General features: G+C 42.2%; 1 protein-coding gene across 1 annotated transcript in view; it reads left to right on the top strand.

Annotated features, from left to right (window-relative positions):
* The first annotated feature begins 4,573 nt into the window (after positions 1 to 4,573).
* The window catches only part of TEX36 (testis expressed 36), a 34,396-nt gene continuing 19,335 nt past the window's right edge, over positions 4,574 to 19,634 (top strand). The window contains exons 1-2 of the mRNA XM_069242455.1: positions 4,574 to 4,822; positions 15,731 to 15,865. Of these exons, the coding sequence (XP_069098556.1) occupies positions 4,772 to 4,822; positions 15,731 to 15,865 (186 nt within the window). The 5' untranslated portion in view covers positions 4,574 to 4,771. The remainder of the gene's footprint in view (positions 4,823 to 15,730; positions 15,866 to 19,634) is intronic.

Here is a 19,634-nt window from a genome sequence, read left to right on the forward strand (position 1 = left end):
TTCTCCAACACACCGTATAGTGTGATGTTTATTCTGAATTTCCTCAAGATGTTTACATCACAGTCTGTGTACTTGAGGACATGAGCATCCTGTGATCAAACCTTTACTATAATTCTCGGGTACTAATGTTGGGAATCAACAGTCACGGTTTGAAAGGCATGCTTGTTGCACTTAGGGGGTAGCATGTAGCATTTGTAACAGAACTGGACTTTTAATTATTGTTATTATCATTACATTAACATGAGGAAAAAGGGCTTTGGTATTGTCTTTTTATAATTGGTTTTCTTTACTCTTTCCTTGGAGCATATTGCATGTCTATCACAAATGGTGTTTTGATTATTCTTTAATTTCTATTCTTCGCTTCAACTGGTAAAGGTTCTGGCTTGGAGTTGATATTGAAATATATATGAGAAGTTTTTGTTTGCTCAGCAGTATGCAACAAGTATCTACATTTGCGAAGATGTATTAATGACGGAGCTCTCCTGATGAAGGCAGGATGCCGAAACGTGCTTAGAGAACATGATAAAGAGAGATATTAACAAAGACAAGTGACAGCAATAAAAAGCACTGCAGAAATAGAAATAAGTATGGATAACAAACACAAAGTGGAAGATCGTCTACAAAGAGATGATTGGACAGTAATGAAATGAAATAGCGCAAATAGGTTTACATGGATTGTTTCATTCTGGAGTCCCCCTTTTCAAAGAAACGTCTTTTATTTCTCTAAAAAGAATGATGATGTGCAATAGAGGGGAAAAACTGATAAATCAAACTTGGTTAATGAAAAAAAATAGAAAATATTTATTGAGTGGGATCTATGGTTTTAATTTGAATTTTAACATTTGATTGTGAATGCTTTGGTATAATTGATGTGTGAGTCAGTGGTGTGCAAGAGGGTGGCATAAAAAAGAATGTTATGAGGTTGATTTTTATTGTTGATTACACTATAAAAAGTTTTCTTGAGTAATGTGAGAGATTCTTGAATAAAAAGTACAATGCATTATTTTCGAATCTGCACGAGCATACAAAAATGATCAAAAAAGGTAAAGGAAGTATGAAGGTTGCTGGGTTTTTTTGTGAAATTATAAATGTTTTCCCTGTCCCAGGAACCCCAATAAGTATCAGGGGCTCCCCTTTTTCCTCAGAGGTCAATCAACTCCACACAGTGCTAGCAGAAAAAGCAAATAAATGATGTATAATGGTTGATCTTTACTCACCATGATGTCCAGGAACCTATTAAAAAAAAAAGCCTGGACAGGGCACTTCATGACACCCCTCCTGCCACTGCTATGACACCAGGTAACTGCCAGAGGCTAAGAGGTGTAGGCAACACAATACCTTAACTTGTGGTGGGACTGCATTGCTTCTGAGTGTTGGAGCCCGTAGCTCAGTTGTAACTCAGCAATTAAATCAAGTTTCACCTGATTACAGAGTCTATATCTCCATCAGGGACTGGCAACAGCTATCATAATGCTGGATTTAAGTGCTGCATTTGATACGGTGAATCATGGTCTCCTGATCCAAAGAATGGAAAAAGCTGGAATTAAAGGCCAGGCACTTAAATGGATGGGGTGTTTTCTTCAAAATAGATCCTTCCAGGTCTTAGATCGTTCTTTTTTGTCGGAACAGTTTAGATTACATTGTGGGGTACCCCAGGGCTCATCTTTGAGCCCTACTCTTTTTAACATTTATATGGCCCCTCTAGCAGATTTAGTGGAACCTTTTGGTTTGTCCCTGATATCCTATGCCGATGACACGCAGTTGGTTGTGTGTTTTTCTCTGGTGAAGATTGCAGATAATTTGGCTGTGCCAGCTTGCATGCAAGCTGTCTCGAGCTGGATGACTGACAGCAGGCTCCAACTCAACAAAGAAAAGACAGACATTATGTTCCTGGGAAAGCTTTCCAACCCGGCAAATAATATTCTGCCGACTATCCAGCTGGAACATTTGCCCCCTCCGAAAGATCATATTAAAGCCTTAGGAATTTGGTTAGATTCCAAACTAACAGTAGAGTACCAAGCTAGGATGCTCTCCGCCTCCTGTTTTGGATTATTAAGGTTTCTCCAAAAGGTTATTGGCTTGCCTCCCCCCCCCCCCCCCCCACCCCCCCCAGCCAGAAGATTTACGGTACAGGCCCTTATTTTATCTAGGCTTGACTATGGTAATAGTCTTTTCCTGGGCTCACCGGAATTTGTGATTAAGAAATTGCAAACAGTACAAAATGCGGCTGCTCGGTTACTGTTTAACATGCTAAAGCTTATATCGGCCAAGCAAGCTTTGACCACCCTGCATTGGCTGCCAGTAGGGAAAAAAATTAAGTTTAAATCTTTGTGCATTTTTCAGAGAGCCCTATAGAAGAGGCCCACATCAATTGAAAACTCTAGTTTCATTCTATGCCCCTACTAGAGCTCTAAGATCTTCTTCCAAAGCCTTAGCTGTGCTTCCTAAAGTAAAAAAAGCAAGATGGGGGGGTAGCTCACTGAAATACCAAGGAGCCAAACTGTGGAACTCGCTTCCCCTCAACATTCGGGTGATTAGGCAGGAGTTGGAATTTCGGAAAGCCATTAAAACCTGGCTTTTTTAATTTTTAATGTTTTAATTGTAATTCTTTGTGATCCAGTATTTTCCTGCTTGCTATGAGGCTATTGTACTTCTCAGCGCCATGAAGCCTCCAGGCAGTTTGGCGCTATATAAAATGCAATAACATAACATATATCTTTTCATAATCTCCTCTGCCTCTGTCTGTCCAAACAGGGTGACCCTCACCCTCAATATCCTCTCCCCTCTCATCTGTCTCACTGCCAAAAATCCTAATCCTCCTTGACAGAAAGTGTGGTGTTTCCATTGTGAAATAGCCTGATGAATTTTGGGTGCCTTTTTACAGTTTGCACCTGGTTACCACCAGATCTGAATCAAAGGTAATTGCATTTTCTAAATGGCCATATTGCAACTAGTCGCAATTAGGAAATCCTTTGTACATGGGGTTAGCGATTCGCAATTAGGAAATCCCTAGTTGGGATTTCCTATTTTGCAAATCCCAATATGTGATTCCTAAAAGGTAGAAATAGCATTTTGCACCACCACAAATTCCATTCGTACATTCCAAAATGGCATTTTACCTTTTCTTACAGCCCGAAATAGCGATTTTCACACTAAAGAAATGCAAAATGCCTTCATACATTTGGCCCTGTATCACATTTGTGTCTGCATTTTTACTATTAAGGTAGAGCTATAACTCCCATGCTTTGTTCAACAGCACTGTTCATCAGGGGAGAGTACCAACAAGACTTCCAGCTACTGCAACAAGGACTAAAGACTTAAGATCAGCTAGTCAGGGCTGCTGCATGGATGAAGTCTGCAACTCCAATATGCCATGGAAGGGCTGCCGTGAAGTAAGGGATTTTGCCTGTGTGTGGAGGAAATTGTGAAACCCTGTGTGCCAGGAGGGAGCTGCTGTGCAATAGGGCCATTGCCCTGTATCATTGTGCCCATACTGCTGTAAGGAATACTTCCAGATAAAGAGGAGCCATGAAGAAGAACATCTAACACAGGCTGTCAGTAGACTGACCCCCCCCCCCCAATCCATGACCTCTCCTTAGATTTCCTCACTACCACCTGACAAATGTACCCTCAGCTCTCCACAGCCCCTCTTTCACATACATTTCACTTGTTTTAAAACACTGGAAAAGGCTGGCTTTACTAATCCACTCAGCTATTCACACAAATACCGATCATTTCTTTGCAGCAGGCACATTAACCCTCTGTGCTACTTTAAGTCGAGTCAAAACTCTCTCTCTTGCGAAACACAGCACACCCCTGAGGTCAGCGCCCAGTGCGGGTGTACCGGTCGCACCCCTCTAAAGCCGGCCCTGAATGAGGATGCCTGACCATCATTGGGATGAAGACCGCCAGAGTTCATGGACTCTCAGCACGGGAAACTGCAGCCTGCAGAGACGTGCTCTGGTCTTCCCACACTTATCAGGTGCAACTGGATCGTGTGATACTGGTCGAGGTCAACAAGCCTGTTAGGGACTTGTATAAACAGCTCATAGCACTACTGAAGTTGACTCTTAAGGACAAACCTAGATTTTGTCGCATGGGGACTAGCACATGCCCCATCGGAAAGTCTCCTCCAGTAGTGAACGTTGTCCATATTCTGTTAATAGTCTGGTTACCTTCACACACTGCTCAAGCTCTGGCGTTCATCATCGGTCACCTCCTAGCCCCTGCATCTCACTCCTCTGTCTAGTTACTTCACACATGCAAACAGACCCAATTCAGTCGGGCGACTTACGTTTTTAAAGGCAAAAAGTGGCTTTATTTCAGCTATTTGCCTGAACAGCAGTCGATTGGGAAAATAAATCTCCCCTATTCTTTCTTTAAAATATCCCACTTTCGTAGTCGAAAATATTGGCATGAAAGTTCCATACCACTTCAAATACTATAACTTAACTTCTCCCAAACTAAGTTCTGACCTTCACATCCCCTTCTGAGGCCTTACAGTTATTTTCGCCGGTACGGGGGATAAAGCAGGAAGTTACGTCGTCTCCCGCCGTCTCCGGGGCAACGGGTAAACCCCAGCGAGGCCGTCAGAAGCCGTGATTGCCCGTCAGCCGAAAGGCGCAGACGGCTAGGCTGTGGGGTGGGCGAGAGATACCGGCTGCGCGGTGCTCCTACAGGTGGCGCCGACGTTAAGTTAAGGGCGCCAGCGGAGAAACAAAGTTAAAGCCCACTGACTGAGCCCTGCCAACCGACCAGCGAGCGCAGCATCATGCCTAAGGGTCGCTGCTGCAACCCGTCCACCCAGCGAGATGGCATATGGGTAAGACTCATTGGGGGCACGGCAGGCCACATCTGCTAACACCCGTGCTCAGATGCGCCGTAGACTGTGCGGTGCAACAGCCGAAGCGCGAGTTCCTGTAGTTCCGTCTGTGCTGTAGCACATTCCACCACCTGCAAATAGACTGTGCTCATTCCCGCAGTCTGTTACTTAACACTGACCGTCTGTTTCAATGTGGGAGTATGTGTATGTTAAAGGAGGTAGTACATTCAATACAGACATGATTAGTAGAACAGGGAGAAGGGCGGACGCAATCCACAAACGGGGTTTTCCCTTGTCTCGGCAATGTCGAATCAATAATGAGGGTGAGCTACTCTTGTCATACGCTGTTCGACCCTTAACTTCTTTTGTAGTTAACTAGCGATATTGTTGCATAAAGGTTTCTACTGAACCGAACATGAAAATACAGCAAAGTGCCCCAGTGCATGAAATTAAACATCTTTCAGGTTGTTTCTTAAAAATAAAACAATGTAACCTATCAGAAATGCTGGTTAGGGACTGGATGAACTAGACACCGTTTTGCCTACGCGCCAGAGGGCCACTTTGAGAGCTTTGATACCGCCCCACTCCGCCTCCACACCGATGTCTGTGCTTTGGTTACTCTTCTCTGTAACAACACATCCATCCAATACCACTGACCGGAGGCACCCAGCCTGTGCTGCTCACCTGTGTTTTCGACTGACGAGACGTTTTCAGGTCATAACAATAGAGGCGCGAGCTAAGAAACTAAGAGTGTGTGCCGACCCAAGGCCCTGTCTTGGATCTAAGAGCCATCGCACGAGGCGTGCATTGAAATCTTTGACATATAAATCATCTAACAAGCATCTCGCAAAACATATAATAAAGTCTCTTTACATTTTAAAAAGAGTATTTATTTAACATATGGAAGGCGAAGGGTTTCACTTCAGTACATCACTGCATTATTTAAGAGGTACTTATTAAATATGAACTTATTCCTTACCTCCCCACCCCCGACACTTGAAGTCAATGTGATTAGTGAACTAGGCGGCAAGTCAGTTGTCGTGCGCATTTTATATTCGCTTTATTATATACAGGGAGCAACATTATAGTTCACTAAATCCAACACAAGCTGTTTTTGTGCAGCTCACATGCAGAACTCATGTATTTAGAGGGGCTCCTATATGTGATAATGGTAGGAAAACGAAGCTAATTGAAATAAAATATTTGCATAGGATCACGTAACGTAGTTAACTGGGGAAGCTGAGTGTGATCCCTGGTTTTCTGGATACACTTTGTGCAATTCAGCCACTAGGCACCAGAATTGACCACGTCATAGAGATTTTTTAAAGCTGTGTTACACAGCAGCCGACTCTGCTGTGCAATATGTTTACAAAAAAGAGGGGGGGGGGGGAGAAGCAGCAATAACAGACAGCAGGAGGAGGACAAGGGGTATGGGGAAAACAAAACAAGGGAGGTGTGGTGTGGAGGAAGGGAGTACCAGATGGGGGCAGTGGTGGGAGGGAGAAGAAATAGTACCTCAATCACAGCACAAGCAGTAGATGGGCACTAATTAAGTTGAATCAATCTGTGCTTGGTCCTTGCTCCACAAAAAAGAACTGGAGTGACACTTCATCTGAGCTGGCGAACTATGAGGCTGCAGAGAAGATTGAAATTGAAACCAAGAAATGGGACAAAATGGGTGGGCTCCAAGCCAGGTATTCTAGACAATAGGTTCTCAAAAGAGAGGCCATGCACTGCATGATCTGTCACAGGGTCGACCTAAAAACAAGACCAAAGAGACAAACAACAGCTGGGCGGAGGAATATGTTTTCCTGCAAAATCAGCAGGATCTAATAATAGCATACAGCTGTGCAGGTACCAATCAGCACATGTACAGCACACACATGACCTACCCAGATAGGGAAAGATTCATGCCAACATAGGATACATACTAGTTCAGGCATATGAGCCTATGAGGAATACCAGTGCTGAAGTATTGTAGTTACAGGTAACTTTTTCTTTTCCTTGATTTTGTCAAATGGATTAAACCTGTAAATAGATATTCTTACAAGAGATTGACATGGGTATGACTAGCAGTGTTTGAGTCTTGTCTAAGTTAAAAATGTTAATATTTAAAGGTCGTTACTCAAAAGACCATGCCCTGTCCACCTTTCTTCTTCGCGGGGCCCTGAGCTCCCATATAGGATATTCAGTTAAACTTCTTTAGTCACAGTTCCATTGCTTAGCATTTTATATGTAAACAGTAGTGCCCATTGCCATTAGGATTTACAAATCCGCTTTTATCTTCTTGCAAGTCTGCTGCATTGACTTTAGTTGCTCCGTGCCTTTGTAATCCATTTTGTCTCGTCCTTATCATGGATAAACACTTATGTGCACTATTAGCTTCTGGATACAGACTCCCCTTCCCTCTCCTTACAGTTGTTTTTTCGTCCAGCCCAACATCCTACCTTATCACTCATATTTTAATTGACTTGTTATCTAATACGAAGCATCTATTTATAAAAATGTAATAGTTCTTGTTTTAACTTTTGTATAATTTGGCAAGACGTTTGCATAAGCCAATGTAAAATGTTACCTATCTGTCTGCATATCTATCTACCTACCCACATGTCTAATTGTCTCAATCCATCTGTCTTTCTGCCTTTGTGTCTACCTGTATGTCTATCTTCCTGACTATCTCTATCCATCTATATTCTTCTTGCTTTCTAACTGTAATGACCTAAAAAGACTGTTGGTCAGCTTGTTGAATACGGACGCTGCAGATTGTCATTTAGTTAGGTATATATATATTTTTTACACCTTCTGTATAGACCTCTTGTTTGATTCGTAGGCTGAGATAGGTGGAGAGGATAGAAGTAAAATCCTTCGATCAGTATGTCAATATGGATTTCATGCTTAGGGGGAGGTCTTATAGATCATGCACATCTGACATGCAACATTCAAATAAGCAAGGGTGAAGCGTTCTGACATTCAGTGATCAAACAAGCAAGGGTATAACAGGGGTAAATAATTCACAAACTACTTACTAAGTAATGACGAAGTTCATTGCATTCAAAGATATTAGATGTAGGGATGAGGTCCCATTATTTGATGTCCTCTAATTGATTATGTTTCTTCTTGTCTGGTTGTTCCAGCATTTGAAATGTGAACTGGCGTTGCCTTTGCTCTGCTTTTATAAAGGACATTGAAATTCCTTGCAGCTTCTTTCCATCTTGTCAGCTGGATTACATTTGAGTGAAGGGAACTGTATTATCCTTCTGGTGTGGTAATTGGTGTAAGTAAATGTCTAGGCATCAAGTAGGAAAATGCAGGTCTTCAGCATCCTCTTTAATTCTAGGTTTCTGCCAATGGCTCTAATTCTTGCTGGAGGTGAGTGTTATAGTTCTGTACAGAGACAGAACTACTACCAATTGTTTTTTTCAACAGACTGCCTTGAAGGGACATGGAATGGAACGGGGTCATCTCAGACCGCTAGATAAAATGATGTTCTGCTGCACTGTTTAATGAAAGGTTGGTGCTGGGATGATGTTGACCTGTCGTGACTGTACCAATCATGTGGATATGTAAAGTAATCTGGTCTGAGTCTTAAGTGTACCTTACTGTACTTTCATGCTTAAAATGTAATAAAAAGAATATTTAAAAAAACAGTTAAAGTCGCAGAAAATTCACAGGTTTGCATATCTGAAGGTTACATTTAATATGGTGTCAAGGCAGGAATCCGTAAAGAAGCCATTGTTTTGGCAGTGGTCCAAGTATCAGTAGGAACATGCAGTAGAATGTACTGGTAGGAGTGCATCCTATTGTGAGAAAATCACAGCCTGCCAGTTGCATAGCTTCCAAATTCACTGTTGGAGCTGATTATTTAAATCCAGTTTTCACTTGGGGGTTCTGTGCTTGGATTCGATATATCCTGGTGGGATCACCTCCTAGAGTATTGATGCCATGTAATCTCCCAGCCATGTTTGTGTAATGAAAAACAGGTCAGGGCTTGAGTCAGTTATTAGATCAAGAATTCTCTGTCTCTTTTGCTCATTGACCGTGTGTTGACCAGTAGGCATTTAAGGAAAAGGTGAGTATGATGGTGTGTATGAAGGGGGCAGGCACAGAGGGAGATTGTGATGCGTCTTGGCAGTGGTAGTATTACGTGCGCACTCATGTTTGTACAGGAAAGGCCTGAAGGGCACTCCACATAGTCTGTGGAATCGTTTCCCATCTTAAGAAGGCAGAGTAGAGATTTAGCCAGGTGTAGAAGCTCTTTTTACCAGTCGCAAATGTCCCATCTGGCCGTTTGCGACAGGTAAAAAAACATTTTGCCATGTACCATCCCTATTTTGCGAGTCAGTAACTTATTACCAACTCTTAAAATAGGGTTTGCGACTCACCATTACGAAGGGGAGTGCCAAGGGTGTCTCTTTCTAATAGAGAGTCGCAGCGGAATGTAAGAAAGTTTTGTGACCGGGAATGCGGTTGCAAAACATTTGCAGTTAACACCAACTTCCTCATCCGCTTCCCCATTGTGATGTGCAAACATTTTTTAAGAGCAGACAGTGGTCCCACAGACCACTGCCTACTCTTAAAAAATGAAAAGAAAACTTTTCAGTTTTCTTTTAATGCATCCCGTTTTCCCTTAAGGAAAACGGTCTGCAGTACAAATAAGTTGCTTTATTTAAAAGCAATCACAGACATGGTGGCCTGCTGACCTCAGCAGGCCACCATCACTGTGATTGTAGCCATTCACAATGGGTCGCAAATTGCAACTTGCCTCATAAATACTGATGAGGCAGGTCCATTTTCTACCCACTGTGAATCACTAACCATGTCAAACACACTGTTACACATCGCAGTTTGCAATTTCCTAATAGCGAATCACTAAGATTCGCTATTGGGAAATCACAAACATTAAACCACATACACCTGGCCCTTAATGGGTTGAGCTTGGAGTGGGAAATGTGGCCAATATGGTTGGTGAGTGTGTGTGTGTGTGTGTGTGTGTGTGTGTGTAGCTAGTGTGTGTTTTTAGGGGGAGTGTGCTTGGGTCTGTGTATGTGGGATCTGTGTGGTGAAGGAAGTGTGAGAAGAAATATCAGGTTGAGGGAGGCAAAGAGCCTTGTTTAGTTTTCTTATTCTAGATTGTGTAATGAATATGGGCCTGATTCTAACTTTGGAGGACGGTGTTAAACCGTCCCAAAATTGGCGGATATACCACCTACCGTATTACGAGTCCATTATATCCTATGGAACTCGTAATACGGTAGGTGGTATATCCGCCACTTTTGGGACGGTTTAACACCGTCCTCCAAAGTTAGAATCAGGCCCTATGTGTGTTCTTATTCTAGGTTGCTTCATTCATCAGTATTATATACTGTTGGGTGGTTAAGAGGGTGAGCGCCTACGTTGTGTGGATGGAAGTGGTAGTTGGTAGGTCAGGTATTAGTGATAAGTTATTAGTATTGGAGTGGCTAGTGCAGGCCTAAGATGTCTGTGCTAGAGGAATCAATAGCATTAGGACGTGATGAGATAGGAGGGATAAGAAAGACCAAATAGGATGGGGTGGTGTTGATTTTGTCGGAGGAGGTGTTATTTGGGGTTATGCTTAAAGGTGGATTTAGAAATTGAAGGTTGGGGACGTTTCTTTCCCAGTTAGGAGGTTGCACTAGAGACCTTTGTGGTGATAGGAAGGAAAAGGTATGGAATGACATAAGGGAGGCAGCGTGCTGAAAGTCAAAGAATTGTTGGACATGGAGAGTGAAAGAATATTTAGGTGGATTTAGGGAGGTGAAGCCGGTTGCTAATGGCAATGCAAATCTTTTCTAGGGTAGAAGTAGTAGTAGAGAGGCCCAAGGTGCATCTTTTGCTGTCAACAGGCGTTTCATTCAACGTTGTGACAAAGCTCACCTGTAGATGAGGTTGAAGTTAATGTCATGTATGTACTGTAGTTGTTAATGGGCAGTGGTAACAGTGAAGGGCAGGAATGGGAAGAATCGTATTTTGCTGCCGAATGAAGCTCCTAGCTTGTGGCAGATGAGATAGAGGAATACATGGGGAGAACAATTTTGCTGCAACTTAATAGGTCTGTGACGTCTGCTTTCGCCTGTTACGAATTAGGAAACATATGACTTTCCACTGCTAGATGGCAGAGAGTCAGCTAGTCACGTTGTGTGGTGTATGTCTGTGAGGGTAAAGGCAAGAACGATTTGAGTGTGATTGGTAAATATGTTATGATGAAACCGAAAAAGGATGTGACCTGACAGGGATCCATTTTGATAAAGCAATAAGATGGGGTGCAAAACAGACTCATGGTGGCCACAAATTGGCAGTGACCTCATGTACGAGATTTGCCTAGACAGAACATTATTTCACCATTATTAGGAAACTGAGTAGTACATTGGGACGCCAGTTTTCTAGAAGACATTTTCTGTCAAATGTTAGGCAGGGAGATAAACTCCAGACTACATTCAACATGGAATCTGATCAAAATTGGTATTTAATTATTTGGACTGAAACCTCACTACACGCATTTAGTCTAAGACAAGCCTTGCAATTACAATAATGGCATCACAATCACAAATTGACAATGGAAACTTCAGCACTGGAAAAGTAAAGTCTGTGTGCAAAGGGAACATATGATCACCCGACTTTACCAGAAGGTTTAATGGCCTTCAAAGATTGTACATAGTAATATTTAGCGGGTCAGAACATTTTGGAATTGTTATACACTCTAATCATAGAAAGCATTGATTGTGTTATCAAAATAACGTTATTTGTGCTACTGGAACAGCAAAATGTCTGTATGATATGTTACTGCTGTATAATCCAAGCCAATCCAAGACATTTAAGACGCTACTTCTACATTCTGGTGGTAAAGGAAGGGTGGCTCCCAGACAATCCCCGATTCGGAGGAAAGGCCATCTGTTTGTCTGTGAGTAGAAGCTCTCTCTGAAGACAAAGCGTGCACAAGTAATACTACCTTTGGCATAATGCTACAATACCTTTTACACACTTCAGTGCTTTTCTGTTTTGCTTCTGGGAAACAGCTTTGATCTTGTCTTTGTTGTCGCCACCTTTACTGGAATTATGTTTTCCTTTTGCTTTCTAATTCAAAGTTCCGTAGGGCACTTTCTTTTTAATTCCTCTCCTCTTCCCTGTCTGAACAACGCTTACAACCCATATGTGGGATGCTGAAGCACTCACCTACATGTGTAGCATGTTCACTGGCTATGGTGCATGCTTTGAAGTGTGTTGTCTTTGTTTTGTTCCTATGTAGGAAGTGTTTACATGTCATGCATGTTGACCACCCAAGGTCTGCTTATCATGTCATTGTATAGCAGTGTGCAGGAGGGAGAAGTGTAAAGGAGAGGCAGTTACTGCACTGGGTTGTCCATTCTGATATTTTTTTTTAAAGTTTTTATGGTCCTAGGCAAACAAAAGTTGGAGGGAAAAATGGCGTTGAGATCTGCTGGGATGGAATTTCATATAATTTCATATCTAATTGTAATTTTTTTTTTTTTTTTAAAGCATGCGTTTTATGTAGCTTCTTGACACCTGCAATGGTGCACTAAATTGAAATCCACTGTTGGTCAACAGCATGTGGCAGATCTATTCAATTATTTCATGCCTGTCCAGTTGGTGACAGGTGGTTTCATTGCTTTGGACTGGTACAGTACCGGATGAGGGAGACGCTTTATCTTATGTGAGTGTTTGAGTGTCAAGCAGGATAGGGGACTTATTATGCAAACTGATTGAACTACAATCAACAGCCCAGTTGCTGGCTGTTATTGTATTAGTATTACTGTAGGATAAAAGGGTTACAAATTGTATTGTATTGTAATTGCCTGTATATAGCCCTCACTACCACTGAAAAGTAATTGAGGCCCTCTACGCAGGGCAGGACACTGCTCCAGGACCCAAGGTTAGTATTGTTTTTCAGTGGCTAATGTTAAGTTGCAAGTGTGACATTTAAAGGAGAGGTTGGGATCTTTGAAATGATGTACGGGCAATTTTCAGAAATACAGTAGTAGGGATTAGGGTAAACATGAATGTGACCTCGAGTAGGCTGTGCTTGGAGAGAGATGGCATACAGAGTATGAAAAGTAAAGGGAAGTTCATTTGGAAGAAAAGGAAAAACAACACTTTAAGGTTTTAATTCAAGGTCAGTTTTTATGGAAATACAGAGGAGGCTGTTTTGAGATTGTATGCAACAATCTGTGGATGCAAAATGTAGAAAGAAACACAATTATCTGCATGTGAGATAGTGCTATCTTATGTAATTTTTCATAACCAGATGTGAACAATCTATCCCCTGAAAGGCTACTGCTTAGACCATTTTTTTAACAAGAATAGCTTATCAGCTATCGTAGTTTGACTCTTGCTCTAGGCAAGACTGCTGGTTTAAGGATGACAGTACTTATTTTTGTAGGTGACTATGCCTGTCCTACAACAAATCTCAACTGTCGTCCCAACCCTCCCGGCTCACAAGCAGCATCTCACCAAAAACCCAAACAGTAAAAGGTGATTTGTGACAGCCTTTACGCGTGGACTCACAAGTATGACATCTCAGGGAGTGTCGTGGTTAAACAGAGATTACCCCTTTCTCATGTGAACAACATGTCTCAATCAAACACAGGCAATGAGAGAGATGCAGTAAAGTTTTCAATAGGTTTTATTTAACAAAACTGCAATCTACAATAAGTTGCATGGGCTGCAATGATTATGATAATGAACAGTGCAGGAAACGGAATGGTAAAGACAAGAGTCATTAATACAAAGACCCCCACCATCTTGCAATGACATGAAGTGACATGAGACATGAGACATGAAATATGTCATAATACCCAAATCTCTAACCTAGAAGGGAGCTAGGTGTGTTAAACCTAATCTGCCAATGCCATATCCATGAGAAGAACCCCCCAACCCTCGTTACCTTGGAATGAGGTCTCTAGCTCAGACTCCGTAGGGACACAAAGACTGGGTCAGCATCAGGGTGACGTGCAGCTTCGATAGCAGCAATGGCATCTGGTCAGAATTCCTCTATCTGTCTAAGTGAGGTGCATTTATACAGATCTGCTCGGACCCCTGACATAGGTCTGTTCCCAAACAATAGATAACAAGACATGTTTGGGACGGCAATTCATGTAAACAATTCCCTCGAAGGCGTAAAGAGGGAAAGCACCTAATGCAAACACCTACAGTTTGTTTATCTTTGTTGCGTGATATTGACGCCTTAGCGCGGTGGCACTGATAACGTAAAACTAAAACATTGGCCTAACTAGAAACAAGGCAGCCATTTTAAAAGATATAATTAAATAAATGTGCTAAAACAGAGCAAACTAAGTAGGGTAGAAGTCACTAGGTGACGGGGGCACAAGTCTACAAGCCAAAGGCAAAGCTAACTCATGTTTCCCAATAAAACAAGATAGGATTCACTGCACAGCTGAAGGGCTGAAAGTGTAAGGTAATGGCTTAATGCTTATATACCACTTATATAGGAAAATATTGTCAGGTTTAGGTTGCACAGGCAGCGGTAACCTCATTATCATAGCAACGTGAGTATACAGAGTAAATAATGCAAACATTGAAAAGGAAATTCTGCATATGCAGGAGAGTATGTCTTCTCATGTTCACCCTTTAAGTTTGGCTCACAGTATTAACTGCAAAATCAAAGTGGGATCCATTTTGGATGCCTCTGTATGTGACATGGTACAAGACAGAGGTCAGGATAACTCTCCCAGGCAGTGGAAGTGTATTGCTTTCATTCTTCTGGCTGGAGGCCCAGACAGTGAAGTGAGGAGGATGTAGACACAGATGTAGACATGGATGCTTTTAGCAGTTCCATAAGCCTTGTTATCAAGGGGATGTTGATTCGTTCTTCCTGAGCACAACTATTTGGTAGTTGATAGGGGTGAAATATGGAACTGTAGTTTTTGTTTTCTAGGTGAGGTAATTTCTAGGCCAGGCCTACCCTCCTTTGTTTCTAACTGCTGCTTCAGAAAGGTTATTTACAGGCAAATGCAAATAATGCAAAGATCACACACTTTATTGTGCCCATTTTGTGAATACTCCTGCTTGGAGCCAACAACATGTTTTGAGTAGATCACACTATACAAAGGCTTTAGTTTGCTGTCTCTTTGTTGGTCACTGTGTGATAGTTTGCTCTTTTGTGTGACCCCCCTTGTTGTCCTTCACACCTCAGTTAAAAATACCTGCCTGCCCTCACACCCCGGTTACCCTCTGCCTGTGGCATGACCCAGGCACCCCAGCAGTCGATGCCCCTTGTAGACTGTGCCCACTGAGAAACAGATATTCAGTTAATATGTAATTCTAATGCTAACTTCTCAAATCCTTCTTCAATTACTTCTTAAATTACTTGAGATTTGCATTATCAGTGCAGATGTCCTTTGTTCTACCTGAATTCAGCTTCACAAGATTCATCTTTACCCTCATTTAGACAATCCATTGGTCACAGCTACATCTCTCACTACATTTCTGGAAACTCAATACCTCAACTACAACAGTCATTCCCAGATTGTCCCAGAAGAATTTCCCTCTGATTCCCATTGGAAAGACTTCTAACTATCAAGTCAGCAATAGCCTGACCTCTAGACCCAGTCTACTCACTTATGTAGCAAATCAAAGTGTGAAAGCGGGCAGTGGTGGTTCCTCAGATTCTGGCACCTTTAGTCATATGGTTCCCATGGCTTCTCCAACAAAGGGATGCATATATCCCGAAATGTAATGTATACATTGCCTACACTGAAGATATAATTCCAAAAAATGATTTTCAGGTATGGGCACAAGAAAGTGATAAAGGAGCTTTTAGGATTAAGCGCCCATCAGGCCCAAGAAAGTTCCAGTGCATCATGTTTCACTTGAGCTTTGAGAGTTTAGTAATCAAGTGTATTGCAATTTCAGTTTCGTCATCCTGATCCCGATGAACTCGAAACAATCACTATGCAGACCACAGTATCCATGTTGAAGCAAGCCGAACTTTTAAAAGCACAAGACCCAGAATGGAAAGCACCACTGAAATTCCTTGCTAAACCCCAGGTAAGGTTGCATCAACCTGTGTGTTGGTGTTTTGGGAAGGACTAGGTTAAAGTGTCCAGTGGAAGTAGCAGCCTTGATGTATGTCACACAAGTTCTTTCCTGCAGAACTCTCTCTTTCTGAAACCTGTATGCAGAGCCACAGCAGAGAGGAGGAATGTCATTACTGCAAGAATTGTAGTGCAATGATAGCTTTACTTCAACTTGTAATGAACGTTTGTGATGAACTCGTGTAATGAACGCTTAAGTACCAAGGTGGGTAATTGTCACTCAGCTCTCTTTCTATGTAGGATTTCAGGATGTTCTTCAGCCAGCAATCATTGGCAATGGGTGTGACTTCATGGTGCTGCCTGCTATGGCTTCTTTTTGTCACCTTGACCCAAGCCCATAATCAATTCTGCTGTACTTGGTACTGTTATATTATTTGTCTTCTGTCCCATTGAAGTGAAAATCCTTACGCTGCTGCTCAGGCTCTTTAAGGGCCAGACTCTTGCAAGTCTAGCCAAATGGTTGCCATTTTACAAGTCCTGTACTAGATTACTGATGACATATTACAGGCCAGTTTTGACACACATCACACTGCCTCAATACAATGGCCAAGATCACAGGAGAGACACAACATCAAACACAGCATACCTCACCAAGCCACTGCACTGGAAACTGACATCACAAGTACACAAAATAAAATGAAAGTAACATAAAATTCACTCTATCCAAGCAGAGCACTCTTATTCAATTGTTAGACCGGCAAAAACTAACAGTATGATACTGCTGAACATAAATGAAACTATTAATCTGGTCTGGGGAATACTAGGAATCGAGAAAGGTCCAAATCATAACTGTAAACAAGGAAGCAACAGGGATGTGGTCTAACCAAAATGCAGAAAGAGTTGACCCTTCTCACGGAAACTTCTGCAACCTAATACAGCTCCTTTCAAGTCATAGTAGTGAAAGCACCCTTAACCCAATGCTGCAAACTGACAGCAGCACATGAACAAAGTTCATGTGGTTGGTGTCTGGTTCACATTATAGGAAGGCCTTGTGCCTGTCCTCTCCATGCTAAATTATACTGCCCTCACTTTAGGAGACTGTGCCTCTAGTTGGAAGCTAACATGTCCCTCCCTCGCTACCTACCTCAAGCACAGTCAGACATTTCCAAAATGGCTGGATACTGGATTACAAACAACTGCCCATAACAAAAGCACACAAGAAGTATGACTCAAAAAAACAACCACTGTTTCCTTGGTATGATAGGTTAAATTATAATGTCACTACTCATACTTACTGTAGTAACAGGCTAAAAACAAGCAGATGCCCTAAATATAAAATAAATACAAAATAAGAACTGCTTAACATCTCTAACCGTCCACCACATCACATCAGTACTACATGTGGCTGACACTATCAGAGACAGTGAAATTTTGCCCCACTGGACAGGAAGTTTGTAACATACACGTTGAAGATGCCTTATGTCTGGATCTAAAAACAATATTTACGGAAACCATTGGCCTCATGAGGCAGCTATCTAGGAAAACAATAAACAGACTTAATCCATCAGTGCTGCGACGGGATACTTTCACTGAAAGAATTCATACAATAGAATATAAAATTTCCCAGCTGTAGTAACAGAAAGTTTCAATTCTATTACGGACTCGGAGGCGGGGATTATGTTCATCTCCCTTTCCTTTATTCTCACAGTAGCCTTAAAACAATACAAACTACATTTCCTAGAACCATAGGGAAAACTAGAAACAACGTCATCCAATCACTAAACAGTCCATTGCATTTGGACCATTAACATTGGCTATGCCCCCATTTTTTTTGTGCGACAACCGCCTCCGGATTTACAATTTACAATCCTGATTGACTTATTCCTGTTTGGAGGCATAATTCCCTGAAAAAAATACAACAATCCTGTAACTCATGTCAACCGACTCAATGTAACCAAGCATCAATCTAAGACATGATCAAAGAAACAATGAGCAACATTAACTGTACATAACATTGGCACAGGAATAAGTAGCCATATACCATAATTATTAGCATACTTATACAATAGGTATTGTGAACTCCATCTAATTTCAGGCCCAGTTAGGAGGGTACATAAGATATCTTGATACGGGTGGGAATAATCCTCACCTCCTAGTCCTTCATAGAATTGAAACTTTGTGTTACGATAGCTAGGACATTTTATAATCTGTCATGACCGGAGGTGAGGATTATGCTTGTTCAAAGCTTACTTACCACCAGAGTGGCCATGTAGACTACAGGCTTGAAATAAAACACCTTAAACACAGAATCTGCCGACCAGTCGGCCACCTTCAAAATCTCTTCCAAGCGAGCTCTCAAAGAAAAAGTCTTAGATTCCAATGCACCTAAGGCAAATGTGTCAATTCCTGCTTCTTGCATGACCCCTTTCACCCACCGGGCTATTGGAGGGGAAAAGGCTGCTTTAGACGGTTAACATAAAGCAATTAGGAGCTTTTGTTCCTCAGCTGGGCGAACATCCTCCGTTATTGCCTCATAGGCCTTGAGGCATCTGAATAAACATACTTTCTACAATGCCTCAAATGCAGGATAAGACACAATCTTGGAATTACACTTCATCTTCTGAGAAATATGGAAAGTAACCCCACCCGGGGTAAAAATCCTATCTGTAATATCCAGAGCTCGTACATCTGAGACTCTTTTACAGGATAATAAACACAACATTGCCAACTTAACCCACAGTTGTTTCCTTGATGGATACATATAATGTGGCCATGAAAGAAATCCCAAAGAGAAGAATCCCTGGGTTCAGGAGGAACTGACCATCTGAAACCCCCTCATTTATTTCCTCACTATGGGATGTTCTCCCACAGGAAAACCCTCAATGGGAAGACAACCTGCCGATATGGCAGAGCAAAAAGTATTGACCGACCTGTAGGCCAAACTATTCTTGACCAAAGAGGACAAAAAATTCAGGATGGGACCACTCCTGATTCCACGTGTTCAGTATCCCTTTGCACACACCAAAGTAACCAACAACCCCCAAGCAGACATATCATTTACTTGTCCTCTCTGCTGATGCCTGGGATAAGAAGTGTGGAGCTTGTTCTGAAAGTCCTCAGACTTACAGAGACCCATAATCCTCCAAGCAATGAGAGGTAACTTCTCCTCCAGAACCATGTGATGGGCATTCCCCATGGGAGCCCGAACAAAATCCTGTCTCCAGGACAGACGGATTGGAAAGCCCAGAGAAAGTTCCATCACCACTGGAAACATACTTGTGATCTCCAAAGAGGCATTATCACCACCATAGTTGCCTTCTGTTGACAGACCTGCGCCACCATCCTTGTCAGCATTATAAATGGGGGGGGGAACCAAATACACTGTCTCCATACTTTGGGTCCATCGCCCTCCGGGCTCCAACTGTATTAGTGGTCCAGTTGATTATCAAGACCCCAGACGAATAGATCCACTGTGAAGGTCCCCAATGAGATTGGACCCTCTGGAATATCTCTGGGTGAAGTTTACAAGCGCTGTGGTCCTGAAGGTGCTGGGAATGCCAATCAGCCACCTCGTTGGAGCTCTCCAGATGATACTCCTCTGCTTTCTTGGTTTGCGATCCAGAAAATATTGCCAGAACCCTTTTACCAGTTCACTAGCAACTTGGATCTGGGAAACCCTAAGCAGTTGTTGTACCTCAGCATTGAGATGTCAATCCTCAGAAGTACTGAAAAACTCACCTCAGCTTTTGTCCAACAGCGGACTGTGAAACAACCTGCCAGGA

Source organism: Pleurodeles waltl, chromosome 6 (genome assembly GCF_031143425.1).
Source record: "Pleurodeles waltl isolate 20211129_DDA chromosome 6, aPleWal1.hap1.20221129, whole genome shotgun sequence".
NCBI lineage: Eukaryota > Metazoa > Chordata > Amphibia > Caudata > Salamandridae > Pleurodeles > Pleurodeles waltl.